The sequence below is a fragment of the Numida meleagris genome, chromosome 9 (assembly GCF_002078875.1).
Source record: "Numida meleagris isolate 19003 breed g44 Domestic line chromosome 9, NumMel1.0, whole genome shotgun sequence".
Taxonomy (NCBI): Eukaryota; Metazoa; Chordata; class Aves; order Galliformes; family Numididae; genus Numida; species Numida meleagris.
In genome coordinates this window covers 519,044-544,178 of record NC_034417.1, presented here as the reverse complement: position 1 = coordinate 544,178, position 25,135 = coordinate 519,044, and the positions used below count along the sequence as shown (strand labels likewise).

General features: G+C 56.3%; 5 protein-coding genes across 10 annotated transcripts; 3 read left to right on the top strand and 2 right to left on the bottom strand.

The window, feature by feature from the left end:
• B2M (beta-2-microglobulin) lies at positions 161–2,416 on the bottom strand. Its single transcript, XM_021406727.1, has 4 exons — positions 2,252–2,416; positions 1,872–2,150; positions 1,686–1,720; positions 161–764 (listed from the first exon to the last, which is right to left on the bottom strand). Exons 1-3 carry the CDS (start codon positions 2,319–2,321, stop codon positions 1,707–1,709), a joined length of 363 nt encoding a protein of 120 aa, XP_021262402.1. The 5' UTR covers positions 2,322–2,416; the 3' UTR covers positions 161–764; positions 1,686–1,706.
• Positions 2,554–8,682, top strand: PATL2 (PAT1 homolog 2). 3 transcript variants are annotated; one of them, XM_021406707.1, is made up of 19 exons: positions 2,554–2,772; positions 2,869–2,971; positions 3,141–3,439; positions 3,658–3,726; positions 3,813–3,878; positions 3,965–4,132; positions 4,307–4,390; positions 4,791–4,945; positions 5,258–5,341; positions 5,422–5,560; positions 5,723–5,843; positions 5,916–6,013; positions 6,325–6,369; positions 6,527–6,660; positions 6,906–7,065; positions 7,434–7,574; positions 7,655–7,752; positions 7,835–7,984; positions 8,369–8,682. In XM_021406707.1, exons 1-19 carry the CDS (start codon positions 2,749–2,751, stop codon positions 8,406–8,408), a joined length of 2,178 nt encoding a protein of 725 aa, XP_021262382.1. In that variant the 5' UTR covers positions 2,554–2,748; the 3' UTR covers positions 8,409–8,682. The 3 variants fall into 3 exon arrangements, with proteins under 3 accessions (XP_021262382.1, XP_021262383.1, XP_021262384.1); XM_021406708.1 differs by lacking the exon at positions 4,307–4,390; XM_021406709.1 differs by lacking the exon at positions 8,369–8,682 and having other exon boundaries at positions 7,840–7,973.
• Positions 10,001–20,931, top strand: SNX1 (sorting nexin 1). 2 transcript variants are annotated; one of them, XM_021406718.1, is made up of 15 exons: positions 10,001–10,178; positions 11,202–11,304; positions 12,148–12,284; positions 13,478–13,544; positions 14,315–14,358; positions 15,287–15,428; positions 15,949–16,027; positions 16,756–16,831; positions 17,378–17,491; positions 17,631–17,724; positions 18,242–18,447; positions 19,613–19,756; positions 19,868–19,948; positions 20,210–20,281; positions 20,530–20,931. In XM_021406718.1, exons 1-15 carry the CDS (start codon positions 10,044–10,046, stop codon positions 20,578–20,580), a joined length of 1,545 nt encoding a protein of 514 aa, XP_021262393.1. In that variant the 5' UTR covers positions 10,001–10,043; the 3' UTR covers positions 20,581–20,931. The 2 variants fall into 2 exon arrangements, with proteins under 2 accessions (XP_021262393.1, XP_021262394.1); XM_021406719.1 differs by lacking the exon at positions 12,148–12,284 and having other exon boundaries at positions 10,040–10,178.
• Positions 21,080–22,883, top strand: SNX22 (sorting nexin 22). Of its 3 annotated transcripts, XM_021406726.1 has the most exons (6): positions 21,080–21,499; positions 21,798–21,881; positions 21,984–22,088; positions 22,165–22,259; positions 22,336–22,409; positions 22,524–22,883. In XM_021406726.1, the coding sequence occupies exons 1-6, from the start codon at positions 21,431–21,433 to the stop codon at positions 22,625–22,627; spliced, it is 531 nt and encodes a 176-aa protein (XP_021262401.1). In that variant the 5' UTR covers positions 21,080–21,430; the 3' UTR covers positions 22,628–22,883. The 3 variants fall into 3 exon arrangements, with proteins under 3 accessions (XP_021262401.1, XP_021262399.1, XP_021262398.1); XM_021406724.1 differs by having other exon boundaries at positions 22,186–22,259; positions 22,336–22,883; XM_021406723.1 differs by having other exon boundaries at positions 22,336–22,883.
• On the bottom strand, positions 22,998–24,400 carry PPIB (peptidylprolyl isomerase B). Its single transcript, XM_021406722.1, has 5 exons — positions 24,214–24,400; positions 23,975–24,088; positions 23,800–23,893; positions 23,448–23,632; positions 22,998–23,373 (listed from the first exon to the last, which is right to left on the bottom strand). Exons 1-5 carry the CDS (start codon positions 24,367–24,369, stop codon positions 23,251–23,253), a joined length of 672 nt encoding a protein of 223 aa, XP_021262397.1. The 5' UTR covers positions 24,370–24,400; the 3' UTR covers positions 22,998–23,250.

Here is a 25,135-nt window from a genome sequence, read left to right as displayed (position 1 = left end):
GCTGTTGAGCCCAGGCCCAGTGATGCAGCTCGCCACTCGCGGAGGTGAAAGTAGTGGACGCCTTGCACTTCCCCTCAGCCCAGTTCCGAGGCCGTGTGCCCAGAAAATTATCTTTTAATCTTTTCTGATTTAGGTAAAACGTGTGTACAATTCAGACCAGTGAAGAGCTCCAACAGATTTAATTGGTAGAGCAGGTACTGAGAGCTACATGCTCCATTAAGCCTATACAGAATTACTGCTTTAAGTCAAAGATATTTTAACACAGGCTCCAGCAATCATTTATGGAGAACAGCTGTTACAGAGTCGGGTTTATTTATTTATTGCTATTAATTACGTTCCTTTTCTGGGGGACAGTTATGCACAAATTTTGAAGGTGTGAATTTGCATTACAAATTTTCGCATTTCCAATCCCAATTAGCTTGTTTTGCATCTCCCTTCATCCTAAGCAACAGGTCAGGCTATCTTCAACCACATCTCTGTATTAGCAAAAAATCTGCTACACGCCTGAAGGCTGCAAGACACCCCCTCCCCCCTGCACACTTTTCCTTGTATCTTAATCCCTCAGAGCTTTAATACCACAGCGAAGAAAACCAGGAACACAACATGGAGTTCAGACTGCTGCTGGTAACCCTAGGGGAGAGCATCCTAAAGAGAAGCAATTCCACGATGAAGGCACTTGCTCTGCCATCCTACCCGGAAGTGTGACGCAAAGAAAGGACAGAAGCTTAAGCTCATTTCAACTTGGCATGTGGGATTCTTCAGACCTGCATGGGAGAGAGGAGATAGATATCAGTTGCTCTGTTGTTTAAACGAACCTATACTTTCACTACAACCATTTTTTACCTTTCGAGTCATTCCCTGCATCCCTTCCACTCTAATCAGTATTACAAGCTTTTGTGATGTTAATTAAGAGTACCCTCTTCCTCACCTGGTCACTTCACCTGTATTTTCTCCTGTCCCTGAATAGGACACCCCTCACAGCCTTTGCACGAAGAGCTTGAAAGGATTTTGGAAAACAATAGCAGATAAAACACACCGATCCTTCTACATATCAAGAAGGAAAGCCCAAGGGTTCCCCTCCTGCCCCGTTTATAAAGTTCACGTGACTCATGACTCATACTAAAAACATTCATTTCCTGACCCAGCTGGGAGGGCACTTCCCGTAAGGCCTAGAAAAGGCTCAACTTGCACTGTCAATATTTAACGAGCCTGAAGCAGAGTTCTCAGCAAAGGAGTTTCAGTTTCAAGCTGCGCTGCAGTTCTTTCAGCTATGCCACATTTCCCGAGTTTTCTGCATCAGGGGTTAAGCTTGCTATTCACGCCAAGCTGACACGCATCCTCTGCTATGCAGGCGAACCATCCTGCCTTCCCCAACTCGCAGGGGATTTCCAAGCAGGGGAGCTTCCAGACCCTGTGATGCAATTCTCCTGACTGGTGGGGAGGAGAAGCGCTAAAGCGGCCGTGGTAACTCAGAACAGCATCTGGCAGACGTGTCAAATCCTGCAGGCTGGGCGTGGGTGAGAACTAGTTAGAATATTAAGCAGAAAGAGCCTCAGAACAGCCCTACTACCTGTCAGTGGGAACACAAAGGATCATTCATCTTGCTTGTTGGATCTACAAGCTACTTATGGGGACTCCCCTTACCCGCAAGCACCCTTACTGACACCAAGCACCGCGTTACTCACCACGCTCATCCCGGGCACGGCTCAGTACTCAGGATCTATGGAGAGAAAGAACCAACATCAGGGCCCAGAGTGTCAGGGCTCAGGGCCATGGGCTGCCCACCACCAGGGAACGGCCGCCGGGGCCAGCAGCGCCATGCGGGGAGGAGGAGGAGGAGGAGGAGGAGGCGGAGGCGGAGGAGGCCATACCCCACTTGAAGACCTGCGGCTCCTTGAAGGTCTCGTGCTCCACCTTGCAGGTGTAGACGGCTTCGCTGCTGGGTGTGAAGTCGGCGTGCACCAGGCGCTGGAAGGTCCAGTCGTCCTTGAAGGACATGTCGGAGTACTGGGCGCCCTCCATGGGCACGCCATCCTTCATCAGCGTGATGGTGATCCTGGGTGGGTGGAAGCCCTCCACGAAGCAGTTGAGGACGTTCTTGGTGCCCACGGAGGCGGGGAAGCGGGAGTACACCTGCACCTTGGGTGTCACTGCGGGGACAAAGGGGTGCTGAGCGGGGGGGGCCCCGGACGGGGCGCGACCACAGAGAAGGGGACAGAACCCCGCGCCCCCGCCCAGCCCCAGCACTCACCGCCTGCCTGTGACAGCCCGAACAGGGCCACCAGGGCCACCAGGGCCACCAGCGCAACTGCCTTCCCCATGGCTCCGCCGTCCGCACCGCACCGCACCGCACCGCACTCCTCGGGGAATGGCCCCGCCCGCCCGCACGCAGCTCGCTTGCACCCGCCTGGCCTGCAGCCAATCGCGGCGCGGAAGGCCCGGCGCGTCACCAGTCTCCGGGCAGAGCGGCGGTGTAGAGGTTACCGAGCCGGAGCGGAGTGTCTCGAGGCGCCTGCGCACTGCGCACCGCGCGCTGCAGGAACACCGCTTTCACTTTCTCTTTCTCTTTCCGGAAAGCAGGTGGGGGCGGCCTAACGTATGGTGCGGGAACGCGCAGGCGCACTGCTTCTGTGGGCAGCGCCAGGCGGCACAGCGCATGCGCGGCAGAGGCAGCGCGGGAAACCGTAAAAGGCGGCGGGCGGGGCAGCGCGGCCCCGTAGAGGGCGGCGGGGGCGGTGGGGCCGCGTCATGGCGGAGGGCGGCGAGCCCGTGGTGAGTGCCCGCCCTGCCCCCGGGGCTGTTCCTGCTGCTGCTGTGTTCGCTCTGAAGCCTACCGGTATCCCTGCTGCTGCCCCTTTCTCCCCGTAGATCCTCGAGGACTACCTGCTGGTGGAGGATGCTCCTCTGCTGGAGGAGATGGCTGAGGAAGATGAGGAGCTCGACCTGTACAATGAGATGACGTTTGGGCTGGGTAAGGTCAAGGGAAGCCCCGGACTTGGGGTGACCACCAGCACCTGCGGGGGTGGGGATGGAGAGGGCGGTGTGGAAGATGGTCCCCAGCAAGGAGCTGAGCTGGGGGTGTGGTGGTATCTGCCTGGGCATCTGTTCCTCCCTCAGCATGCTCTGCTTCTTCCTTCCAGACCGTGACTCCACTGAGGAGGATGCTGCCAAAACCTCGGTGCCTCCAGAGAGGAGCACTGAGTGTGTGGAGCCTGAGGAGCAGCCCCAAGTGGCAGAGGGACAGCCACCAGCAGAGGTGCAGGGAGAGCCCCAGGGTGAAGGTGGGATGGAGCCAGAGGCTGAGCAGGTGGGCTCTGAGGAGGAAGAGGAGGAAGATGATGAAGAGCAGGGAGTTGAGGAACAGGAGGATGAGGAGGAGCCCAATGACCTGGGAGACCCAGCGGTGATGAGAGCTGTACAGAGCAAGCCCACACTCGAGGTGATGCCTGGTTGGGGTGGGAGGGGATGCTGAGTGAAATCCCTGGGATCCCCCAGTATGTAAGCAGAGACAGTGGTATGGTCCTGCTGCTCCTTTCTCCATCCTCACACTGTGGACTGTGTCCCATGGGAGGCAAGGGGTGGTTCTGGGAGGAAGCAACGTCATGCCCATGGTGCTTTTGCTAAGTGTGCATCACTTACTGTCCTCTTTGTTCTCAGAGCCAGGACTCAGCAGTGCTGGACAGCAGAATTGGCTCTGACTGGGCAGAATTTGGCCAGGAGGACATGGTAAAAACATCCCCTCCTTATTAGTGACAGGGGCTGAGTGCTTCCTGCTCCTCCTCTCCTTGTGCTGATCTCTGTTTGTCTTCCAGCTGGCAATGGACCCCATGACGTGGGGCTCCTGCCCCAGCAGCATCCCACCCCACCACATGCTAGAGGTGTGTCCTTGGGTTGTCCCTGTGTGTCCCTTGCTGTGGTGTGCAGCCAAGGCTCTATGTCCATCTTCTGCTACCTCCTTCTGCAGGACAAAGCCATCCTGCAGGTCCTGGAGAGGCCACCTACTGCCACCAATGTGACCCTCGACTTCCTCGGCTCCCCTGTGCAGAGGGGGTATGTGGGCTCTCCCCGGCTTAAGCGCCCTGACTTCAGAGGGATGTCCCCTAAGTCTTTCTCCCAGCGCTTCCTCCAGCAGGTACAGATTTTCAAGGACTCCTGTTTTGCTTTTCCTCTGCCTTCCCTGTTCTAGAACCTGTCCCCAGCTCTGAGAAGCTATGTTCTATGGGACCTACTACCAGGCTGGGATCTGTGGCTGTGGCCACATCACTAGTGCCTGGTTGGTTCCAGTAACATCTCCTTGTTCCTGCAGCAACCTCTGATACCGCGCTCCACATCCTCCCCTCGGCCCTTTCCACCACCCCGCAGAGCCTCTCCTTTCTTTACTTCCAACCAGGTAACGGCGCGGGCTGTTGGCCACCACTAACCCCACAGATGGTGCCATGTCCTGGAAGACACCTCGGAGCATGTCTCAGTATCTCTCCCAAGTGGCAGCCTTTGCAGCTCGGTCTCATCCTGGGCGCTCTTCTCTATCTTTGATGGGGACGGTTGTAGTTGCCACTTCATAAATACATTTATCCTGATGTTCCTGCACTGGGCCTGTTTGGTAGCACACTGGAGCACCGTTGATGGAGATGGGCTGCACCAGGCAGCAGCGTGACACTAGGGTACCCTTGCCTTGCCCAGGGATGGGAGCACAGAATGTGGCTTCGGTAGAGCCCAGTCATCCCTCCAGGTGCCCTTGGAGGTGACAGCAGGGTGTCTTGCTACCTGACCGCTTTTCCCTTCCTTTCCAGTCTGCAGGGTACATGTCTCCAACCCCTTTCAGTCCCCTGTCACCTAACATTGGCACCCCGCCACGGCCTCTCGCCATGCACTTCGGCCCAGTGTCTCATTCTCTGGATCTCTCTGTCTTCTTCAGCCCCTCTGCCAGCGGCCAGCTCAACCTCAGGTAGCAGGGATGGCAAACGGTGTGCCTGCCTGGGGTCAGGGGAGGGGTGCTGCAGCCCCCATGGAAGCTGATGGCTCTGTGGGGATGGCTTAAGTGTGGGTGCTGAGCCGTGGTTGTGATGGTGAGGAGGTGTCTGGTCTGGGTAAGGTCAGGATGGTGCCATGGGCACATCACCATCCATTGTCAGAAGGTCAAGGGAGCTGGCGGCCCTTGTGGCACTAAGCCAAGATCTGTCTGAGTGATGTCCCAGAGGTCTGACAGAGATGTGCTGGAGCTGCTGTATTGTTTTCAGTCCTTATTGTCCTTTTGCAGTGTGCCCAGCCACCTCACCCAGCTGCACCCTCAGCACCAGCGCATCCTGACCCAGCGGCAGCAGCAGGGTGGGACACTGCAGAGGTATGGGGGTTCCAGAGGAACTTGGGGGTGCTTCAGGGGCTCTGAGTGCTCACAATAGGCTGTCGTCTTCCCTTTGACAGTGTCTCCCCCAAGAAGCTGTGGTCCCCTAAATCTGACCCTTGTGCTGGGTTGATGACCTGCAAGGAGAAGGACTGGGTTGTCAAGGTGGAGATGATCCAGCTGCAGAGTGAGAACCTGGATGATGACTACTACTACCAGGTGAGCTGCTTCTGTGGGGTCTCATGGTTGCCCAGCTCCTTGGAGCTACGCATTCCCACCTTAGGGAGCTGGAAAGCACCGGGGCTTGTGGTGCTGAGCCCTGTACAGCAACGGGGCTGAGAAACTCGAGTGGTTCCATGTTGCCCTCCTGGCTACCTGCAGACCTACTACCATCGGCTGGAGCACAAGCAGGCGGAGGAAGAGCTGCTGGGTGGGCGCAACAAGCAGGAGCCCCCCAAGCTGGTGACACCGTTCATCCAGAAAGTGGAGACATACAACTCTGGTGAGGGGCTGTTGCTGGGGCTGGGGTATGGGGTGTGGGGCATGCTCTCACCACACTCCTGCTCTGTTCCAGTGGTGCGCATTGCTGGCTCGCTGGGCCAGGTCGCTGTATCCACCTGCTACAGCCCCCGGCGGGCCATTGATGCTGTGCACCATGCCCTGGTGGAGGAGGTAGGTGAAGGGGACACCAGGCTACAAGCTTTCTTCCAGGTCTTGGAGAAGTTTAGGAGGAGTGATAAGAGCTGTAGTGTGGGTGCTACTTTGGCTCTGGGTGTTGAATGGGGCACGCAGTTGGGCTGGATGTCACCTTCATGGCATCAACAGGGTGGGATGAGGTAGCCAGTGGTGGCTGTGGCTGTTGTGCGGGGTTGGTCTTTGTCCTGAAGTCACTTTGATCCCCAGGGAGCAGCTGGCCCAGTGCTCTGCTGGCAGTGGTGTCTGGTGCTGGCTGTAACTGTGCCTTCCTTTCTCCCCTCCTGAAGGCTGCGGGGAGCCACCGGCTTCGAGCGCTGCACAGGATTGAGAGGGTGAGTGGCTGTGGCCCAACTTTGCGGCATGCTGGGATGGAGCAGAGGCTTGTCCAAGGAGCTCCATGGGGGAGGTCTTGCCTGGATGGTAGGGAAGACCCCTACAACATCCAGAGGATGCTCCAAGCTGGCCACTTATCCCTTGGCATTTCTTTAGCTGTTCCTGCAACTGCTGGAGGTGGAGGAGATGCAGCGGAAGATGTCCTCAGCCACAGAAGAGCAGGAACACAAGACCCAGGAAGTGGGACGCATCTATCAGGCCCTGAATATCAGAGCCTGCAGCAGTGAGGAGTAAGATCTTCTGTAGTGAAGAAGGGGGTGGCAGCATATCTTTGTCCTAGCTGTGTTTCCTGTAGTCATGAGTAATGAGATCCTGTCCTCTGCATGTCACCCTAGTTTGTGGTGCCCCTATCTACAAGCCTGTCCTCTACTAGAGATGTGTGGGAATGAGGGAGATGATGTTGGTTCATCTCCTAGATGGGCAGAGGGGCTTCAGGTCTCTCAGGGTCTGTGCCAATGGGAGCCTTCATCCCCAGGGAGGCAGAGGATGAGTTCCTGCAGGTCCTGTGTGTGCGGAAAGGCAAGAAGCTCACAGCACGGCTGCTACCCCACCTGGCCCCAGAGCAAGCAGAGAAGATCCTGCTGACCATCACCCACCACCTGCCCTTCCTCATGAAGAAGGATGTGCCAGATGAGGCGAGCACCTCCAGCTGGGGCAGGGGATGCTGGGTTGCTTTCTTCTATCACTCTTTCTGGGGATGGCTGTCTTGCTGGGTCCCAGCAAGGCTGGGTGGGTGGTTGGGTTGACATGGGAGGAGGCCTATGAAGGGCACACTCAGAGCTTTGCTTGCCCTGTTGAAGTGGAGAAGGAGGAAGGTTGCCAGGAAGTGTTAAGGCAGATCTGGTGGCTGCGTGTCCCTAGATACATGGATGTGCAGTGTGGCCCCTGCATCACTAACCCATGAAGGTGGGGGGGAGGTATCGGGATAGGACTCAGGGATGGGGATGGGACTGCTGTGGGTCAAGCAGTCTCAGATCCCTTCTCTCCCCTTTGCCCTGCCCAGTCTCTCCCCCTGCTCTACAGCCCTTTGAATGAGGTGGTGGGCAGGATGACCTTCAGCAGGCTCATTGAGGTCCTGCAGGAGATGACCAGGACCCTGCCCGAGTCTGCTGAGCTCCCACTCACTATGGCCTTGAAGAACCAGGTATGTTGGCATGCCCACTATGCAAAAGGCACCACAGATGGATGGACAGCCATGATGCTCTTCCTGGTGCATCCCCACAGTTTGGCATCTCCTTGCTCTACTCCCTGCTGAGCCGTGGCGAGGGACTGTTGTCCTCTGAGACACCACTGGAGCCACACATTGGAGACTTTGAGACATGGTGAGGAGATGGGGGGCTATGTAAGCAAGGTGCTGGGGTTGGGTGACCAACGTGGCACTCACTGTCACCTTGGTGTCCCCAGGACAGACACAGTATTCCTGGTTGCTCGGGAGCTGTCACAAGTGCCCAAAGCTTTGCTGGTGGAACCACTCTTTTTGCCCAGCAATCTCCTCTCGCTCTTCTGCCGTTACCTGGACAAGCAGACTGTCCACCACCTGGAGGCCAAGATGGAGTGAGTACTGCCTGGTGCTGCCCTGTAGAGAGAGGGGATCTGTTGGAACCAGATCCCTGGGAGAGGAGTGGTGGAGACACAAGACACCCCCCTGTGCTGGAGGACACAAGTCCACATAGAACAGTTTGCCCCTATGATGGTCCCTAGTGCCAGTACATCAAGCTTGCAGTGCTTGCTTTGACTTGAGCAGATCTGATGTGTTCTGGGTGCATCCCTCTGGGATGAATCAAACTAGGGGCAGAAAGCCAGGGAATCCCTGCTGCAGTCTGGCCAGGCAAGCTCTAGGGCACAGTACCAGGCAGTGGCTGAGCAGGTAGGCTCCTGGTGGCTGCCACCAGTGTGGTGTGACATACCTGATGCTTCAACCTTGCTCCTTCACCACAGGTGCTCCCCACTGCCGTCGGAGGCTACCATGCCATGCTAGGCCCTGAGAGCAAGGCAGGGCCCGATGCAAGGACTTTGAGTTTTGAAGCAACCACAACCCGGGTGCTGGGCACTTTGGGTGAGCCACATGCTGGCTTGGGGACATGGGTAACTTATTTTGGCCTCACACCCTGCAGCAGCGTTTGGCAGGTGCTGAGGCCGCTCTGCACCGGGGCGCTGGGAGCACCTGCAGGGGGTGAGTTTGTGTACAGCACTTGAAATAAAATAAAAAGGTGATTAACAAGCGCTTGGGCTCCTGTGGGCAGCCTCTGCTGTGTGCGAGTGACCTGGCTCTGATAGAGGCATTGCTGGAGCACGGGCCTGGAGACCCAGGTCAGGGACTGAGAGGATCCAAGAGTGTGGGAAAAACAGGGAAAACCTGGAAGGAAGATAAAGAGGGTTGAAGGAAAAGGCAGTGATGAAAACAGATGTGGAAGAGTTGGGGGGGTCAGAGCTTGCATGGATCTGAGTGGCAGAGAGATGGGCAGAGGATGGGGAAAGGTCTGTGCACACAGGAGGGGACACACTGGGGTACCTGCACGTGCCCAGGAAGAGCAGTCCAAACACATGGCTGAGGATGAAGTCCCTCTTTCTGCTGAGGTCTCAGTCTGAGGGCTTGTAGGTGTCATGATGGAGCACCTTGAAGTTTACAGCATCATCTTTCAGCTATTTTAATATGGCCATGACTTGCCACAAGCTTACCCCCAGGCCTGCCTCTAGGACTGAGGGGTGCCTAGATATAATGTCTTAGGGTTTAGATATCTTAGTGGTGGCTGGCTGACTTCTAGCTGTCCTTCAGTGGGATTTCTCCTAATCCCGTGGGGGGAGAACATAGCATCACAGGCTTTCTGGGCTGTGAGGGCATGCTGCTGGCTCATTGACTGCTGCCATCCCCCAGCACCCTGGGTCCTTATTGGTAGGGCTGTGCTCCATCCTTACAGCCCCCGCTTGTGCTGGTAGCAGGGGTTCCACAGCCTGGGTGCAGCCCTTGCACTTGGATTTGTTGAACCCTGTGACGTTCTCCTGGGCCTGCTGCTCAGCCTGTCTGGGTCCCTCTGGAGGGCACCTGTTTCATGCATGTGGGTAACGGGCACGTCAAAAATAGTTCAGGACACCTGTACGTAAGCATCTGACTGTTTGCAGCACGTAGAGAGGTCGAAACTGAAGACCTTAAAGCAGCTTTAGAGCTCTGATAAAGTCTCTGCCTCCTGGCAGAAAGGAGGATAGCAACAAGGCCTCTGAGATAAGGATGGGCAATGCGTTGTTTTCTGTTCCCAGTGGAGCAGAGCTCAGCCTGAGCGGGGGTGGGGGCGGCGTGGAGCCACGTCCGGCGCTGTTCCCACGAAGACCGTGCTCGGGGCAGGGCTCTCTGCCCCACGGCTGTGATTCTCAGTGTCACGGCGGAGGTGCCGGGCTGCGGACGCGCGAGGCCCCGGGCTGCAGGAGGCGGATAACGGCACGCGCGTTGCTGAGCCCGCCGAGCCGCCTGGCGCCGCTCATTGGCTCCCCCTGCTGGCCGGCAGCCGGCCCCGCTCAATCGCGAGGCTCCGCCCTCCCCCGAGCCCCGCCTTCGCGCTTTAAGTAGCGGCGGCGACTTCCGGTCTCGCCTGTCGCGGGCGGAAGCGGCGGTGCGGAGATGGCGTCGGGCGGTGCCGGCGGCTCCCGCTCCCCCTCCCCGGGGCCGCACCTGCCCCCGCCCTTCCCGCCGCCAAGCGGCGACGGCGACGCCGCCGACAGCGACACGGAGGGGGAGGACATCTTCGCCGGCACCGTGAGTGGGGAGGAGGAGGCGCCGGGGCCCGGTGGGGCTTCCCGGGCCCGCTTTGCTCCGCGCTGAGGGGTGTTCGGGGCCCGCTGACCCGGGGGTGCCCGCAGGCCTTAGTGCGAATCGTGCCTCCCCCAGCAGAAAACAGTGCTGCTCGGTTAAAGCAGCTTATCGGGCGCATAATGTTGTCAGAGCAGCTGTCATAACTAATGCTCGGTGCTCTGCCCTTGAGCGTTAGCAAAACTCTCCTTGTGCAGCTCTGGGGATAGAGCTTCAGCTCGGGGTCTGCCCCTGTGGTGAGCGCCGGGCTGCGGGCCTGGGCAGTGACGGAGGCCCCGGTGGTTAGCATGCCAGTGTGCCAGAGGTGCCGGGCACTGTTATGGGCTGCTCTGAAGGAGGCTGCAGCTCTCCTCTCTTATAGCAAAAAGTGGAGATCAGGGCGTGGTACTTCTGCGTTCTTAGAAACTAAGGCAGACCGAGAACCCAAGGGCAGATAGCCCACTTGAGCATTTGAGGCTTATCAGGGAAACTTTAGTACCCACCTTACCTTGTCTGTGGAGAGCTTCTTACTGGCTTGGGGAGCTTACCCACACTTCCTGTGCAAGAGTGGAGGATCTGAGTGACACTGCACACAGCATACTGGTGGTAGCGCTCCTGTTTGCTGGGCTGTGAGCTGGAGGAGCACGTGCCACTTGAGAAGCAAACCGCTGCAGGTGTCTGCCAGCAGCAGCAAAGTCTTGGCTTTATCAAGGGGTCTCGTGGTGGTGGCACGCTCACCTGAGGCTCCCTGGTGCTGCTCGCTTGGCCTGAGTGGTGCTGCTGCCAGTGTGCAAACAGAAGGGCTGGGTTTCCCAGTGGTGTTGCGAGCTGTTGCAATCTGTGTACTCAACTGGGATTGCTAAGGGTGCTGGAAGGGAAGCAGCCTCTGGCTACTGTGTGTGCTGGGTTCGTAGTGGTGACTCTGCATGGCAGCATCTGGACCCCCTCAGCATAAATGACCATGTTTGTGTCCTTTTAATTGTTTTACAGAGCAAACCCCTGGCACCAAAAAGGGAATTGCTTCTTCCTGTGAACAACAGCTCCAAAGAGAATGGGGTTCGTGTAGAGCAAGATGATCAGGACCTATTTGCAGGTGAGTCTGTATCTCTGAGCACTTAGTGGTGCTTTCTGAACTCTAAGCTTAGAGTCATCTGTGTTCTAGCTGTGACTTGTCTGTGATTAGGCTGCTTGTTCTGGACTACCGCAAATCCTTATCTCTCAAGCTTGTGTTGTGCTCTGGGAGTGCTGAGCACTTGTGGTGTTTTTGGAAAGGTCCTGTAGCCTCCTCCGGGTCTCTCACTTAATTGTGCAGCAGGATTAACTGCCTGGAAGCTGGAGAGGCCTAAAAATGGGCTTTTATTAAACAAGGCAGCGTGTCCTTCCACAACTGAAAGGCCTTTGTTCTCTAACTTTTTCTCTCCTCTGTGCATCTAGCTGAGATGTGGCTGTTCCCCAGGAACAGGGAACTTAACACCCCTCTGTGGGGGAAGTGAGGAGGGTTGGTCCTTCCTCAGCAATCCTTTTCCTTTGCTGAGCATGAGACTTCTGGCAGAGGCATCTGAAAGTCAGTTCTGGAGATATCTGGCAACAGGTGGAAGCTTTGACTTCCTCTGGTGGATGAGTGTCCTGGGAAGGAGCCGGTCTACATGCTGCATTAAAATCCAGTTTGTGTGTAGCTTTTTGTAGTGTGCAGCTGCTGCTTGCACACAGCGAGGAACTGCTGTCTGCCTCTCTAGAATAAGTTTCAATTAACAAAACGTTCAGCAGGGTTGATCAAATGTCCTTACTGCAGTGAAGCTGTATGAAGTTGTGCTCATACAGATGTCCTCCCGGTGTTTTTTTAATGCTGATTAAGACTGTTGTTGCTGCCTAGGTCCCGTGAGCCTCTCTGAAAATGCTGACATTTTTAGAAACCCTTGCCAACTTCTCTTGACAGATGCCACTGTAGAGCTGTCTCTAGACAGCACACAAAACAACCAGAAGAAGGAACTGGCCAAAGCATCAAATCCTGCCCCCTCATTAGAAGTAGCTGCAAGCTCTTCTTCTAGAAATCCTCCAAAGAGCTATGAGGAGGTGAGAACTGCTCTCAGCTTTCCAACTTGCCCTCCTGGTTTGGGACTGTAATTGTCAGGAACCTGTCTGTTTACTTAGATGCAAACCTGCATCTAATGATGTAATTAATGTAATTGGCACACTGGATGCCCTGGCTTTATCTTGGACCATCAGTGTGGGGCTTGAAGCAGGGCTCAGATCAGCCTTACTGTTGTGGAAGTGTGGTGGTGCAGGCTGCTTCCAGTGCTGAGAGTGAGTGGCTGATCTGAGGGTCTGAGCTCTGATTCAGAGTTCTAGCACCCTCTGTCGCCACAGATGGTGGTAGGTGGTGGAACTGCTCTTGCGTGGTTTTAAAAAAAGTCTCCTGGGTGACTTAGGAGCACAGATTACTTAAGTGGAACTTGTGGTCTGGTTGCCAAGCCCAGTTAGGTGGTGCTCAGCCTAATTCTGTGTCCTTTCCTGTTGAGAAATTAATACTATTTTGGTGATGAGCAAAGAGCTCCTGTTCTGCCCCACGCACCCTGAGATCACGAGGACTCTGCAGTGCTCTCAGTGTCTCAGGCCGGCTTCAGGCTGGCTCAAGCAAAGCGGTGCAGAACTCTGGCAGGATGCTGAGCTGATCGGTGAACCGAGAAGCTCTCACCTTCAGATTCTTAAACAAGAGGCTGTGTGGGGCTGAGTGCTTTACCTTCGTCTTACTAATGAGAAGCCTCTGTGGCCTGTCAGAGGCAATACTGTTGTTTTTGCTGCCTCTGACCTTCAGTAAAGCAGGGTTCAAGCTGGTTCTGCCAGCTGCTGTCACAGTTCTCCATCCCCGTGTGCCTGCATAGTATAACTTGCCTCCTGTATAGGTTCAGTGTCTTCATCTGTTTAAAGTGAGAACTGAAATTATGATGTAAAAGAGCCCAGAGGAAACTGTCTTGCACAGAGCTGGGCTGAGGTTGGGCTCGACAGAGTTTTGCCTTAGTGATGAGCAGTTTGTGCATTAGTCTGTGCAGATAGCATTGCTGTAAAGACAAATCCAATCCGGGATGCTTGGGTTGTGCAGCCTCAAGTGTGGAGCTTGAGGGCTTTATAGCGTTGCTTTGACCAGACTGAAATACCAAAAGATGCCTTGGCAGTATGACAAGCGCGCTGTAGCATATGGGACTTTGCATGTGGAAGCCTGGGTTTCTAGTTCTAATTTGCTGTCCTTATGTGCTTACTTCAAACAGCTGGAAGAAGAGGAACAGGAAGACAAATTCGAGCTGACTGTAGGAGTGAGTGACCCAGAGAAAGTTGGTGAGTTGTGTGTGCCTGGCAGGGGAAAGGTGAAACAGCCTTAACCTGACATCAAATATGCTGTTCCATGCTCTGGCACCTTCCCTGTCAGCCATGGAGCAATGAGAAACAAGAAGCTTTCTCTCTGTTGGAAGTGGGGATCATAGCAACTTAGCCAGCCACAAGGCAGTCCACAGAGAACCCATCTGATCCCAGCCAGCTCATGGCTTCTGGAGCTGGGAGGTGCATCGACTTCTAATCATTGGGGTATTGAGGCAGTGGCTGACTTGTGAGGATGCCCTTTGCTTGAGGTACCAGGTAAACCCTCCTTTCCCCAGACAAGAGGTTTCTGTATTAGCTGGAGAAAAGACTGGCTGTGATGTCCCAGAATCAAACCACAGGCAGCCAAGGGCTGTCTGACTTGCATCCTCTGAATAGACCGCTTCATGTGCCGCACAGCCGCTGAATTGTGACATGCTGAGCAGATGCGTGGAGTTAGCCCCAACGCTGTCAGTGTAACAAGCGTCTGATTGTCAGCATTGGCTGCCTTGGGAAGGAAAAGGAGGGCTGGGCAGCCAGGTTGGGGAAATGCCTGGTGGACAGGGCTCCAGGGTCCTGCAGAAAGATGCTGCCTGAGAGTCTGCGTGCAGACTCAGGGCTCAGAACAGAATCACCGAGGTGTGCAAAGGTCAGGGGATTGCTGGAGCCTGGTGCTTTGCAGTCACCGGAGCCTCCAGGTGATGGTGCAAAAGACCAATCTTGTACTAAAGCCTTGGTTTTGCTTTCCACAGGGGATGGCATGAATGCATATGTAGCCTACAAAGTATCAACACAGGTACGTCTAACTCGTCATTTTTTCCCCCAGTCTAAGGCAGCTGGACTGGCCTTTGCTTTTCATGTCAAGCCAGTGGTGACCTAAAAAGATGGAAGGTCTGAATCTACATGGCTTCATGAGTTATATTCCAACCTTGTAGATCAAAGGATGAGCCTAGCTGTGAAATAGGTTTGCATCTATTTGAAAGGAGACCTTTTCAGCTGATATCTCTGCTCAGCATTGGAATGAGCAGCAGGAATGTCACCTGCTAGGGAGAGCCCCAGATGCTGGGTCTGTTGCTAATGGTTCTGTGCTGATGGTTGTTTCAGATTAAGCTCACCTGCATGCAGCACTTCCCAAGAAGTCTCTTGTCAGGACCTGTTCTCTGGGGCTAGTCACAAGACATCAAGCTTTCTGCAGCTGCTGCCCTGCTTTGGGGCCCATCTCTGTGCTCTCCAAAAAGCCTTTCCTAGCTATCTGTCCAGCAGCTGTTGGGCTACAGGCACTGCATCTTGTGGTACAAGGTTGTGGGTGCATGACAGGGATCAGGAGATTTGTTAGCTTACAGCTTTGCTCTGCAGACACAGTTGAAAGCTGCTGATGGCCCCTGCAGCCTAATGTGTAACCTGACAGCGGTCCCTGTTTCTGTGGGGAGCAGGGATGGTGGGATTAAGCAATGGGCAGGGCTTAGCAGGCAGCCTGCAGGCACAGTAACAGCTGCTCTGTTATTTAGTGGTATTAACACTGCTGCTCAGCCCAAGGAGAGCTGTTAGGAGGAGATTTGCTGAAAATCAAAGCCAAAGCTTGCTCAGTTTGGCTTGGCGTGTTCCTCAAATCCCACAGACCTCAGGATGTCCTGTTTCCAACCCCAGAAGTGACGGTGCACATAGTGCACGCATGGGCAAGCTTCCCTGGGTGAGTTTGACCTGAGTCTCATCTCTTCCCCTAGACAAGTATGCCAATGTTCAGGAGCAAGCAGTTCTCAGTGAAAAGGAGGTTCAGTGACTTTCTGGGTCTCTATGAGAAGTTGTCGGAGAAGCATGCCCAAAATGGGTTCATCGTGCCTCCGCCGCCTGAGAAGAGTCTCATAGGTGAGTGGTGGAGGTGCAGAGCGCTGCTCTAGATCTGGTCCTTCTGATTTGAGCCTTGTGCCCAAAAGCTGGGCCTGCCTGCAGCCTCAGAGCTGAGAGGGAAGCTGCAGAGCAGTAAGAAGAAGTAGGTGCATAAAATAATCTGAGTTCTGTGATGCAAACTGAACTCTGCTGACTCCCTACTTGGAGCTCTGGGCTTCAAGCCTTGTTAGAGTTGACAAGTGGCTCTGCATCCTCTTGGAGCAGAGTGAAATCGCTGCACTGTCACTGAATTGCTGTTCACTTGGGTCCAGACCTGTAACTGTTCTGGTCTCACTTGGCGCTGCATTATCTCTTTTCTGGATGTAGATTTCTGCCAGATGTAGGTGTAAGCGGATGTTAATTTTCTAAGTAGCTCTTCTGATGCAAGGTCAAACTTCTCTCTTGTCACCCTGATAGTCTGTATTCTTTGTGACGGACCTTGCTACCTTGTGCGTTCAGTTTGAGGCCATTCATTAACTGCACTTACCTTCTGCGCTAGGAATGACCAAAGTGAAAGTTGGGAAAGAAGACTCCTCCTCTGCAGAGTTCCTAGAAAAGAGACGGGCTGCTCTAGAGAGGTACAGATCCCAACAACTATCCCCTCATGCCTGAACCAAGCAAGGGACCTCAGAAAGGTCAGACTGGCTGCAGTCTCCCCCCTGTGTGAGAAAAGCAGTCTGCCTCTAGGCTTAGAGGGAACCTAGAGGCCACTGAAGAGTTGCAGCTGCAGAGATGCTTTGACTCTAAAACTATCTTCTGCTTCAAAAACTCTTGCTGATGCTTGTCCAAATCTGGCTGAACTCTGACAAGGCAGGGAGAAAACTGATCTGTCTCAGGAGCCCAAAAATCTGGATGCTAAGTAGTAGTACAAACAATGCAGATCTGGTGAGAAACAACTTGTGCTCTATTTAACTGGTACCTATAACTATACAGCCACCAGTGGCCTTCGCTCTGCCACCCCTATTGACTGCTGTAGTTAGCACCAAGATGCTATTCATCTCCAGCATCAGCCTCTGAAGTGTCATCATAAAAGAATGTAAGACTGAATCTTCATGCGTTACTGTATCAAGTAACCTTGGTGTAGTGATTATTAGTGCAGGTGCAGACTTGTCTCACTGGAGTCCCCAGGGAGGGAGGACTCTTGGTGGGAGGATGAGAACATCTTGTTGGGTCTGACTTCAGCTCCTGAGCTGCTATTTCCTAGCAAACAAGTGTGTCACAGCTGACCCCTGTGTGCTGCAGCTCACCAAGGTGGCTTGGAGCCAGGCTTCACTGGAGGTAACTAGTAGTGTGTTCTTCTCCCCAGGTACCTACAGAGAGTTGTCAGCCATCCAACCATGTTGCAGGACCCGGATGTCAGGGAGTTCTTGGAAAAGGAGGAGGTCAGTAGTGTGGACTAACACGGCTGCGAATACCTGGGGGTGCAGAGGGAAGCAGTGCACAAGAAATTAAGGGGGCACGGTGCTTCAGAGCTCAGTGAGAAGTAGCAGGGTCCTGCAAGAGCTCTTACCCAGTGATGAGGAGAACAGGACTTCTGTTTGTCAGAGCATACCTAAGCACTGTACACTGATAACAAGCTGTGGCCAAGCTTGCTTACTCCACAATGGGGGCACACATTGAGAGGAGTTGTCTTTATTCTGAAATCCATGATGAGAGTGTAGCCTGCTGTCTGGAGGTGAGGGGGGACTGGAGCCTGATGCCCAGATGATATGGAAGGGCTGACTCTCTGCCAAGCTGTGTGGCCAGTGTGGTCCCTGCACCTGCAAGGAGAATGTGACCATGCAAAACTTAGCCTCTGCCTAATGCTGTGCCAGAAGGCTTTGGTGTAGGAACGGACTTCATGGAAGCACCTCAGCACACTGGTATTAATACCGCTCTCAGAGCGGCTCTTACCTCCTGGCAAAGCAAACTTTTCTGTTTCTCTGCAGCTGCCGAGAGCAGTAGGTACCCAGGCCCTGAGTGGAGCAGGAATAATGAAGATGTTCAACAAAGCAACTGATGCTGTCAGTAAAATGACCATTAAGATGAACGAGTCGGACATAGTAAGTATTTGGATGCCTCTGGGCTGTCCTTGTCCTCGCTGCGTGTTCCCACCAGCTCACATTTTTGGGGAGGGATGCATGGACAGCTCTGCAGCCATACAGATAATGTAGGAAGCAACTCTGGGTCTGTCCATTTCAGTGGTTCGAGGAGAAGCTGCAGGAGGTGGAGTGTGAGGAGCAGCGGCTACGGAAGCTGCATGCTGTTGTAGAAACGCTAGTGAACCACAGGAAAGGTAACGAGCTTGGTTTTGCTTGCTCTGTAGCTTGGACTGTAAGAGTTAAGCCTTGTGAAAAGATATGGCAGTGCTTCCTTGCTGTAAGACTCTTGGCCTCTTTGTGCTGGGAGACAGAATTAAAAATGATAATGCCCCAATTTCAGTCCAGTCATACAGACTTAGGATGTGAGCCTGGTGGGTGAAAGCTGCTGTAGCAAACCAGAGCAGAGCTGATGTTGTTATTAATGCCATGCTGTCCTCTGCCAGGGAGCAGGAATGTTTCTCTTTGCATCTTTTGGCTGACATCTACAAACTTGTGCCTGTCCTTCCACTGCTGCTTCCCTTCTCCTTCCTGGCTGGGGTTCCCCATGTCCCACAGAAGCTGCCAGCTCTCAGGTGGCACTGGCTCTGCTAGCTGATGTCTTCTGGGTCTATAGAAAAGCAGCTCCCAGGGCTGAACTCTAGACCAGGGCTTTCCTTGTGTAGCACCCAGTGTACCAGAGCCCACAGCTGACTCTTTTATTCCGTTCACTAGAGCTAGCATTGAATACAGCACAGTTTGCAAAGAGTCTGGCCATGCTGGGGAGCTCCGAGGACAACACGGCCCTGTCCCGAGCGCTGTCCCAGCTGGCTGAGGTGGAAGAGAAGATTGAACAGCTGCACCAGGAACAGGCTAACAATGACTTCTTCATCTTGGCCGAGCTCCTGGGAGACTACATCCGCCTTCTCTCAGTTGTAAGGGTAAGCACTCCTCTGGGGCAATCCTCAGAGCCAACCTCTGGGGCAAAACCACTGGTCCTAGCATAGATCTTAGGCTTAGGTGTGCCAGGAGGCAGCTGGTCCTGTGAATGCAAGCAGAGAGCGTGGTATCTCTGGTCTCTCCAGGTGGAAAGCAAACTTGCTGCTGGATCAGGAACATAGAGTAGGTGAGACCCGGCTGTGCTCTTGTTCTCCAGAGTTGATATGGGGCAAGTTCATGGCTTGCAGGTGGGCTCAGCCCTTCCAGGGGAGAAGGCTGCAGAGGCTGTAAGCTGGTGACCTGTGATCTGTATTGCAAGTAGAGTTAGTTGCCAAGTACCTGTTTGGGAGCAGACTGGGTCTTGAAGTCTGCACAGCCTGCCTGGTGTGCAGGCTTCCGTGCTGGAGGCTGAACGAAACAAGTTCCAGGTGACCTCCCGAGTCTGGCAGGCTGACTTGTTCCTGCCCTAGCTGGAGGCTGCAGAGGCCAAAATGCAGCCTGCTTGTTCTGCTACTCTCAGTACTGGGAGATATGGTGGGTGCTGCAGAGGACCAAGACCATTGATAGTGCTGGAGGTAATAGGACCTACCTGGCATGTTCTTGGAAGAAGCTGTAATGTTGCCTCAGCCTTCACCTGCCTCTTGGCTGCTCTGTCCTTCTGGCCAGGCTGCCACACGCTGCTTTCTGCTCTTCAAGCTCTTCCCCACTGTCTGGCTGGATGCATTTAGAAGTCTGATGGATCTTCCTTGCCTGGGCTGGTGGCTCACAAAAATACCACCTGGCAGGTGCTGGAGTGCTTTACTGGGACTTGTGGTCACTGCTCCACAGGAGAGCCAGCATGGGCCAGCGAAGGCGTTTCCGTGCACTAGCTGTTCTTGATGAAAGGAATAAACTGAGCCCTGTACCGAGGGAGGCCTCAGTGCCGCCCTTTCACTGGTAGAGCAGCAGGGAAGACACTCCATGTTCTGTCCTGTGCTGCCACTGTGGTTCCACTCAGGTCCAGGACCTGGGTGAAGAAGCAGCTCTGCTGCTAGCTGGTGTCCCCTTTCTAGTGCTGTGGATGTCACTGTCACCAGTGCTCTGTGCGGCCGTCAGTGAGGTGGCAGAGGGCACAGCCCCATGCTTGTCTGGGGATGTGCCAGCCCAGCCTCTGCTCCTTCCTTTCAGGGTGCTTTTGACCAACGTATGAAGACCTGGCAGCGGTGGCAGGATGCCCAGACCATGCTGCAGAAGAAGAGGGAGATGGAGGCCAGGCTGCTGTGGGCCAACAAACCCGACAAGCTGCAGCAGGCCAAGGACGAGATCTCGGAGGTGAGACGTGCTGCAATCCCCTGAGTTTGAGCAGTCAGGTTTGCAAAACCACTCAGACAGTGAGCAAAAAGCTCTCGTGCCCTGGAAACAGCGCACTTCCTCTCTCTGCAGTGGGAGTCTCGTGTGACACAATATGAAAGGGACTTTGAACGGATTTCTGCTGTGATCCGCAAGGAAGTGATACGGTTTGAGGTAGGTTAGCCCCAGCCCTTGGCGGGAGATTCTCCCAGCATTGGTGATAATTGCAAATGCAGACATGTTTGAATGGGGCATCAGCGCTGCAGGGTAGTTGGTTTTGGCTAACGAGGGGTTTTCTGCACAAAGCGTGCAGGTCTGCAGAGATCCTGCAAGCCATCATCGGGGTCTGCCCCGTGTTTTGTCCTCCCCACAAAGACATGGGGGTTTTAGTGGTTGCTGCAGCTTTGTGCTCACTTCTGCAACCGTTTCTTGCAGAAAGAGAAATCCAAGGACTTCAGAAACCACGTGACAAAGTACCTGGAGACGTTACTGAACTCTCAGCAGCAGGTGAGTGCCCACTGCCAGCCCTCCTTCACCTCCTGGAGCTCAGCCTGAGCCTGCACTGGGGGCATCCTGCTAACAAGAGAGCTGCTCGTTAAGTGTTGTACCCCAGGGGATGCCTCGGCGGAGCTGTGGGTGTTGGAAGGGGCACAAGCTCCTCCTCACCCTCTAAAAACCCTCAAGTCTGCTGAAAGCTCATTCACGATGCACTTGAGCTGCGCTGGCTCCTGACTCTTTCCTCCTCCTCTCCGCAGCTGGTGAAGTACTGGGAAGCATTCTTACCCGAAGCCAAGGCCATTTCTTAACTGGACCAAGTGAACGAGCATACCTGAACTTTGCCTTTTTATACACTATACCTCTTTTACACGTGAATGAACCCTAGTTAAACACTTGAGCGCTGGTAGAGGTTTAACACTCAGACGAGCAGCTTACAAGCCAGTAACTCTTCTAACTGTATATTTTTCATTTAGCAACATATATTTTCTTACTGAAAAGAAACGAGTTTCCTGCTTTCCAACCAGCCCTGAGCAGGCAAAGAGTAAAGGGGGTTAACGACACTATAAATGTATATTTTTCAGGCTGGGTTTTAGGGCTCTAATGACTATCTTACTCCTGCAGTGCCATTACGACTATGTAATAAAACTTGTATCAGGGCAGCCAGGCGTGTGGTGTTGTGGGAGAGGGCAGGGAGGGGTGAGGGCTGCTGGGAAGAGGCTACAGGGGTGCGAGGGAGGTGGTGCTGTCTCCAGCTTTGCTGTGACCCTGGAACCCGTGACCTTGGCATAGCCCAGCCACCTGTCCCAGCTGTTGATTAAACTCTGGCTTTCTTGCGAAGGCCTGGCTGCTGTTTTTAGGCTCTGAGCTTAGCCTGGGGCTGGTGCTGGTCTGCAGGAGGCTGCGATGCTCCCCTGTCCCTGTGATAACAGAGGCCGCCTCTCAGCCCTGGCTCTGGGACTGCAGCAGTGCTGATCAAAACTGATACCGAGTCTTACAGGCGACAGAAAAAAAGGGAAAAGCACGCTTGTGCTGACTTCCCACTTTCTTTTCCTCTTATCCCTGTGCTACCTTCGGGCTGCAGAGCACCAAGGCTCACCCAGCCGCCAGCAGCTGGGGTGGGACAGGGTGGCTCTCCGGTGCTGGCAGCGGTGGTGGGCGATGATCGTAGTTTCTATCCCTGCGGCGGAGCCCGAGGTGACGGCGCGCAGCCCTGAGAAGGCTCACACGGTGAGGGGCGTGGGGGGGTCCCAGCCTGCCCTGGGGTGGTGGTGGAGGTCCCTGCCTGTCCCCAACAGTCCCCATCTAACCCTGGGGACAATGGTTTCTTTCTGCCTCGCATGGTGGTGGTGGTCCCACATTCTCCAGGGGCTTTGTGGACAGTGATGAAGGGGCTGGGGAGGGCTGTTGGTCCGTGCACCCCTCCTGGCTTCTGCCCTGCCCTGGGGTTGGGAGGGTCCTACCTGCTCCATGGGGCAGTCTGGGGCTCCTGCTCTGGGAGGATGAGGGTGAGGATGAGGAGCTGCAGGTGTTCCTGGTGGAGGTGCTGTGCAATGGCCGGCGGCACACGGTGGCGAAGCGCTACAGCGAGTTCCAGGCGCTGCACAAGCGGGTGAGGACCTTGGGCCAGCGGGGCAGGGGATCCTCAGCCAGGGACCTTCCCTGGGGGCCCGCGGTGTTGGCTGAGGCACCCACACCCCCTGCTCTGCCCCAGATCAAGAAGAGCTGCAAGGTGCCCGACTTCCCCCCGCGGCGGGTCCCCAACTGGGTGCCCAAGGTGCTGGAGCAGCGTCGGCAGGGCCTGGAGCTCTACATTCAGGTGAGATGTGGGGGCTGGTGGCAGCACCTGCACCCCAGGGTTGCCCACCCCCCCCTCCCCCCCATTCCCACCCCAGGGCGTCCTGTGTCACAACAAGGAGCTGCCCCAGGATGTACTGGACTTCTTGAAGGTTCGACGCTGCCTGCAGGACCCCAAGGGCCACAACCCTGTGTGAGTCTGTGGGGCTCCTTGGGGGCTGGGAGCAGGGCAGGGGCTGCTGCGTGCTGATGTCCCTCTCCCGCCGTAGTGTCAGCCACCCACCCTCCCAGCGGCCCGTCCTCGGCTTCCGCACCGACCCCTACGTGCGGCTGCCGGCCACGGGTAAGGAGTGGGGATGTGAGTGGCCCCGCAGTCCTCCTGGGCCCGGTGCTGTGCCGTGCCTTGCCCTCCGTGCCCCTGGGCTTCACAAAGCTGCACTCACACCTCTCCCTGCAGACGCACTCCCCAATGCCGTGCTGAGCGGGGTGCTGCAGGGCATCTACACCCCGCGGCAGTGCCCCCCCTGCACAGCTGTGCCCCGGGGGCAGCTGGGCTCCTGAGCACCTCCACCACTGACAGCAGCAGTGTCACACCAAGGATCCTGGCAGTAAAATCTTTCGTGGGAGGTGGGCAAAGCCCTGCTGGGAGCTGTGGTGGCATTCTCCAATACCGTATGTCTCGGTTTGGGGAGCTGGAGCTCTGCCAGCTACTGCCCTGCAGTTGCTGTAGGAGCCCCTGGAGGCTGAACCCATGCTGGAAAAACCCCTCAGTGTCTGGGCTTCGGTGCAATAAACCACTGCGGTTGTGCTGTGTGAAGCTGGCTCTGTGTTTCTGCCAAGTAAATGTAGTGCTAGCGCGAGGGCTGCTCTGAGACTGGAAGGGGGGGGAAGAGGGCTGGCCCCTCCAAAGAGCAGAACAGAGGCAAGTCTATAAAAAACACATTGGTCACATTTATTGGTGCATGTGCTTCTTACAAAAGAAGTGTTGGACAGTGGAGCAGCGCCTCGTCCTGCCCCCAGGGAGGCGGCAGGGGCTGGGGCTGGGGCCTCAGTGAATGCCCACGCCCCAGGAGGCCGCCGGGGACACTGGGGAATGCAGAGGGGGCAGCAGGGCGCCCTGCAGCCCGTGGGGGCCGGTCTCCGCAGCACTGGGCCCCGCCGCAGCTCCAGCCCACTGGGACTGGTCACTCCTTGGCGATGGCGAAGGGCTTATCCACCTCGATGGTGCCGCAGTCAGCAATGGTGACGTCCTTCAGGGGCTTGTCCCGGCTGTCTGTCTTGGTGTTCTCTACCTTCCTCACCACGTCCTGGGGAGAGCAGCGGTGTGTGAGAGACAACGCTGGTGGAACGCAGCTCCCCGCCTCATTTCCCACCCCCTTACCATGCCCTCCAGCACTTTGCCGAACACCACGTGCTTGCCATCCAGCCACGGCGTCTTCACCGTGGTGATGAAGAACTGGGAGCCGTTGGTGTCCTTGCCGGCATTGGCCATGCTCACCCAGCCTGGGCCATAGTGCTTCAACTTAAAGTTCTCGTCAGGGAAGCGGTCCCCGTAGATGCTTTTCCCTGAAATAAAAAGGAAAGAGGAGGGAAAAGGGCTGTGCAGCGCGTGTGGAAATACATCGGGACCGGCGCTGGGGGGATACGAGCCCATGCGAGCACCGCAGCTGCGGCGGCCACCAGCGACCCGGGCTGGGCGCTGCGATGCCCCCGGCCCCTGCGTGCTGCCGAACCTCCGGTGCCGTCCCCGCGGGTGAAATCCCCTCCCTGGATCATGAAGTCCTTGATGACGCGGTGGAACTTGCTGCCCTTGAAGCCGAACCCTTTCTGCAGGGGACAGGGCAGTCACTCGCAGGGAGAGCTGCGGGACCGCGCGGCGCCCCGGCCCCGGCCCCGCCCGGCGCTCACCTCCCCGGTGGCCAAGGCCACGAAGTTCTCCACCGTTTTGGGCACCGTCTTGCCGAAGAGCCCGATGACAACGCGGCCCACATCCTCCTCGCCCAGGCGGAGGTCGAAGAACACCTTGGGGGCGGGGGCCGTCAGCCGGGGCCTACCCGGACACACGGCCCGGCCTCGCCCGGCCCGCGGTTACCGAGGCCCGAGGCCCCTATCCGGCCCGGCCCGCCCCCCCGGCCGCCCCCACCGACCTTGGCCGTGACCTTGGGGCCCTTCTTGCGCTCGTCGGCCCTCGAGGCGGCGGGCAGCAGCAGCAGGAGCGCCGCGCCCAGCGCCGCCGCGGCCACCAAAGCCTTCATCCTCCGCCGCTCGCAGCCCGGCCGCAGCGCCCACCGCGCCGCCTGCATCCGGCCCCTCCCCGTCGCCCCCCCCCCCCCGGCAGAGGTGGTGCGTTCCCGACCCTTCCGCGCGCAACGCTCGGGCGCGACCAACGGCGGCGGTAGGCGGGGGGCGCTGCGGAGCCGTAGGGCGGCCGCCACGTCGCCTGGCGGAGGCGCGGCCAATCGGCAGCGGGCACGGGGCGCGGCGGCCGCGAGGCGGGGGGCGGGCTCAGAGCAGGCACGGCCAATGGGAGCGGGCGGAAGCGGGGCGGTGCCCGGGAGAGCCCGGCGGGCGGGCGGTGTGCTCACTGCTGCGCTCGGCGATCACGGGAGTCGCCGCGGCCCTCTCGGGCGCGTTCCTTGCGGGAGTGGGATCGCACTGTGCGCCCCGACCCGTGCCTTTGTCACCAGAAACAGCTGCTGCAGGAAATGCCTGCTGGAGCGGCCTGCGCGGCCCCAGCCCTGGGTCAGAAGGGCCCGCACAGCCTCAGCCCTGCCGCGGGCTGCCCGTCCCCAGCTCAGGCTGCTCGGGGCCCATCCGTGGCCTTGTCACCTCCGGGGATAGGGCACCCGACCACTCTGGGCAGCAGTGCCAGCGCCTCACCGCCCTCTGGGTTAACAGCTTCCTCCGCACATCTCACCTCAATGCTCCCTCTACCAGTTTAAAGCCATTCCCAATTGTCCTATCTATCTTCCTGTGTAAAAAGTCTCTCTCCCTCCTGTTTATTAAGCTTCCATCAGGTACTGGATGGCCACAGTGAGGTCTCCCCACAGTCTTCCCCAGGCTGAACAC